General features: G+C 52.0%; 1 protein-coding gene across 1 annotated transcript; it reads left to right on the plus strand.

Annotated features, from left to right (window-relative positions):
- Positions 1-2,359: 2,359 nt before the first annotated feature.
- Positions 2,360-3,910, plus strand: KCNA10 (potassium voltage-gated channel subfamily A member 10). The gene has a single exon (XM_076358115.1). It carries the CDS (start codon positions 2,360-2,362, stop codon positions 3,908-3,910), a length of 1,551 nt encoding a protein of 516 aa, XP_076214230.1.
- Positions 3,911-4,659: the final 749 nt, after the last annotated feature.

Below are 4,659 nucleotides of genomic sequence, written 5' to 3' on the forward strand. Positions count from 1 at the left end.
GGAAAGATGTGTGCTGCTTTTCCTTTTTTTCTTTAATGCCTGTTTTTCCCTCGAAAGATTCAAAAGAGCTTTGTTTGGGCCGGGCTTGTCGCAGTATCCCTTTGCCTGCCTCCTCATGCTACGTGGGCACTGAAGCGTGGCTTTTCTGCAGCTCTCGGTTGCCGTCTCCCCACAGAGGTTGTGTTGTACTTTCTGCACCCCCATTGCTCCGATGTGACATCTTGCTCTGCCCACAACAGCTTTTCAACAGAGCCAGCAAAACGTCAAGCCTGAGCTGAATCCGGCCCCACGGAGAACCGCTGCGCCTTGGGCATGGCTGGGGCTGGAGGACTTGGGTTTGGAGTCATTGGGGCTCCTCAGCTTTGCAGCAAGTTGCTTTGGGGGGCAAAACCGAGCTGCTGCTGCTTCCTCCAGGCATCATTTCTGCCCCGTTGCTCCAAATACTCCTCTCTACGTGTCCCCAAGTGGGAAAATTGGCACAAAAGCAGCCAGAAGCAGCTCTACAGAGATGGATGCCTAAGAACAACCATGCTCCATGCCTTCTTTTTAAGCAAAGAAACGTGATCTTTAAGTAGCTTATGAGAAATTGTGGGATTTGTCCCCCCAAATCCAGAATCTCATGACTCTGCTGAGGAAAGAGCAAGGTTGAGCCCTCGTCTGGTTTATGGATGCTGGCTCCTGTATGAAGTTTTACTTTTGGGGTCGTAATGCTGAGAGCAGAAGAGGGAGGATTTGCAGCAAGCCAGGACGTTAACATCTACTTCTGCAACGGATTTGGGTTTCTAGTGTGTCCTACCCAACTTCACCAGCAGTGCATCAGCATGGACGGATGAGTCCGCTTCGGGGGAAAGGGGAAGGAAAAACTTCAGAGCTCCAGGTGACATTCAGTCATCTGGAGGTTGAGACACCGAGTGCAGCTTGGTCCCCACGGTCCCTTCCCAGCACCTGGTTCCACGAAGCAAAGCCCGCGGTGGAGAGCATCCTCATCGCAGGACTGGCCCCAGCACCGCTGCTGCTCTGTGCAGACATGGCCTAAATTGCGTTGCTATTCTTGGCAGTCGAGGGCATTTGGGCTTTTTCACTCCCTCTCTCTGCACTTCGCTGGGTAAGAAAGCCAGCGTGCCCTTGGTGATTAGCCGTCACGCAGAGCAGCTTTATGTGTCCTGTGGTTTCTCATGTCTGGAAAACGTATCTTGGGGGGAAAGAGCTGGAGGGGAACTAAATCAGGGGGTTGAATTTACTTGGAAAGTGCATTTTTGGGCAAATCTTTGTGGAAACATTTCCCATTAACCTCTAATTTCTGTTCGTGCTTCTCCCTGAGGCAGGACAGGTAATTTCCCAGCTCCGTAACTTGGCCTGGTCCCTGGGCTCCTCTTTGACTTTGCCTCCGAGTTCAGTACAACAGCAGTGGCGTGTTGGGGAGACGTGCACCCAGGAGTTTTTTGGGGACACGGTGTCCATTGCTGAGTGCCTGACAGAGCCAGTCTGGGAAAAAATCCACCCATGGCCTGAAAGACGCTCTCCAAGTGACCTGAGTGTTTAGTCCTCGTCTTCTTCCTATGGCTGGGAATATCAGGTCTACCATGAAGAAGGCCTAGGAGAGCTCTGGAGGACATCACCTCGCCCGCTGCCCACCCCAAAATCTGGATCAAGACAGGGGGTCCCAGTTCGTACCCCTTTTCACGCAGAGCAAAGGGGTTCTCCAAGGCTGGTGGACATATCCTTCTCCTCCTGACCTGCCTTCCTCATGGACTGCACTCCCCAAATCCCAGTGTGGCCCCTAGTTTAGGAATTGCTTTCCAAATGCCGGTTGACCCAGCTGCAACTTGCCCAGGACCTCCTAGGCTTTGGCCCACTGCCTCTCCCAGCTGGAGCAAGGGCTGCTGCTAACCAAGACAGCCATGTTTGATACCTCCAAATCCTGCTCCAAACTCTGGACCCGCACCTGGAAATGTCTGAAATGACCCCTCGCTCCGCAGGGCTGGGATTGCTGGGGAAAGGCTGGGTGGGACACCTGGGTTCACCCCCATCCTCCGCTGCTGCCTGACCTTTTTATCCTTGGGTGCTGTACATGGTATTGGGAGGTTTAATGATGATAATTAAGCCGTGCCAAAAGGGCTTGCAGGATCCGGAGATGAACAACTTGCTGGAAGTATAAGGCTTTTGCCAGTCAGTGAAATTAATGTTTGCGTTAAACAAATACAGGGTTTGTTTTATTCTTTTCAGTCGAGCCAAGCGATACATATGCACAATTGAGCTCTCTCTCCCTGTCCGTTCACTTGCAGATCCTCATAGCGTGGGAAAGACACAAGCTGCCGGCATCCGACCCGGGGATTTATGCTGCTAATCTGATTAGTGTATGATGGACGTGTCCAGTTGGAAGGAGATGGAGGTGGCACTAGTCAGTTTTGACAACGCCGACCAGATCGTGGAGGATCCCTGTTATTCAAACGACCTCAGCCCCGCCGGCCAGTCGCGGAAAGGCCATCCCAGCTGCGCCAACCTCCTCTCCAACTTGAGAATCCTCATCAACAGTGAAAACGCCAACAATGAGACCATTTTCTCCAGGTTTTCTGCCGAGTTCAGTGAGCACCTGGTGGGGGAGAGGGTGGGCATGGATGAGGGGGACCAACGAGTCATCATCAACATCGCTGGGCTGAGGTTCGAGACGCGGCTCAAGACTCTCAACCAGTTTCCTGAGACCTTGCTTGGGGACCCAGAAAAGAGGATGCGTTACTTCGACTCCATGAGGAATGAATATTTCTTCGATAGGAACAGGCCCAGTTTTGATGGGATCCTGTACTATTACCAGTCTGGTGGGAAAATACGGCGCCCGGCCAACGTCCCCATCGACGTCTTTGCTGATGAAATCACCTTCTATGAGCTGGGTGACGAAGCCATGGACCAGTTCAGGGAGGATGAAGGGTTCATCAAGGACCCTGAGACCCTCTTACCAACCAATGACTTTCATAGGCAATTCTGGCTGCTCTTCGAGTACCCCGAAAGCTCCAGTGCAGCCAGGGGTGTAGCTTTGGTCTCCGTCCTGGTCATTGTCATCTCTATCATCATCTTCTGCATGGAGACCCTGCCGGAGTTCAGGGAGGAAAGGGAGTTTCAGTCCACCCAGGAGCTTTCTAAGAATCTGACAGACACCTTGCTGGCCCACAGCACCTTCACGGACCCTTTCTTCGTCATAGAGACAGCCTGCATCATCTGGTTCTCCTTCGAGCTGTTTGTCCGGTTCATCGTGTGCCCGAGCAAGACCGAGTTCTTCAGGAACATCATGAACATTATCGACATTGTGTCCATCATACCCTACTTTGTGACGCTCACCACCGAGCTAATCCAGCAGAGCGAACTCAACGGGCAGCAGAACATGTCCTTGGCCATCCTGCGGATCATCCGGCTGGTCAGGGTCTTCCGTATCTTCAAGCTCTCCCGGCACTCCAAGGGGCTGCAGATCCTGGGGCAGACCCTCAAGGCCAGCATGCGGGAGCTGGGCTTGCTCATCTTCTTCCTCTTCATCGGTGTCATCCTCTTCTCCAGCGCCGTCTATTTTGCAGAAGTGGATGAGCCGCAATCCCATTTCTCCAGCATCCCCGACGGCTTCTGGTGGGCCGTGGTCACGATGACAACTGTTGGCTACGGAGACATGTGTCCCACCACCTTGGGTGGGAAGATCGTGGGGACTCTGTGCGCCATTGCAGGGGTATTAACCATTGCTCTGCCCGTCCCTGTCATCGTCTCGAACTTCAACTATTTCTACCACAGGGAGACAGAGAACGAAGAGAAGCAAATTCTGCCCGGGGAGGTGGAACGAATACTCACCAGCGTGGTGACGCGAAATGGCAGTATGGAGTCGCTCAATAAGACCAATGGGGGTTACCCTCGAGACAAGGCCAAAAAATGATGGTCAAGGCCATGACAGGACTAGGCACTGTCAGGTGGGATTGGCTGGATAAGGTATAAAACATCTGCACGCTCTGATTTTTTTTTTAAACCAAATGTGCTGCTGCTTTTTTTTTTTCTAGACATTTTTCAATCTCTGATTTCCTGTGGCTGTTCAAATAAATACCATCTTTCTTATCTCTCTTCCCTGCCCATCAGTCTGGTTTTTATTATTTGATCCTCATCTGCTTGACATTTAGCTGCTTTGTCCATGGCGTCAGAACGGAGTTTCCCATATACAGAGATTTCCCCCATTTACCGGAGGGGGAAAAAAGGGCAAAATGACATGAGATGTTTTGCTCGGTGGCACCCAGCTGTCCAGGGATGAAGATGGGTCCAGCTCCCTGCTTTTCTTAGTCCGTTTAAAATAATTCCTCCCCATCCACCACTCAAGATCTGGGGGTCTCAACAATTCCCAGATCTGGGACTGAAAAATAAGCTGGCAAAAAATAATTAAAAGTTGTATTTTTAGCTGGATGAGGTCCCTGGTCTGCCTGCCTGATTAATTTTGTTGGCACAGCAGGGTGGTAGTGATGGACGGGACCAAGCCGCTGGGGGGGGGGTTAGGAGGAGAGGGATGGTGACCGGTCACGGTGGCACGGCCACCAAGAAAGGTCCAGGGCACCGTGGCTCAATGGGGTTTCTGATGGAAAACTGAGCTCTGAGAGAGGAGAGGGGATTTCTCCTGCAACAAATGCTCGACTCAGGGGT

This window comes from Aptenodytes patagonicus, chromosome 22, assembly GCF_965638725.1.
Source record: "Aptenodytes patagonicus chromosome 22, bAptPat1.pri.cur, whole genome shotgun sequence".
NCBI classification, from domain to species: domain Eukaryota; kingdom Metazoa; phylum Chordata; class Aves; order Sphenisciformes; family Spheniscidae; genus Aptenodytes; species Aptenodytes patagonicus.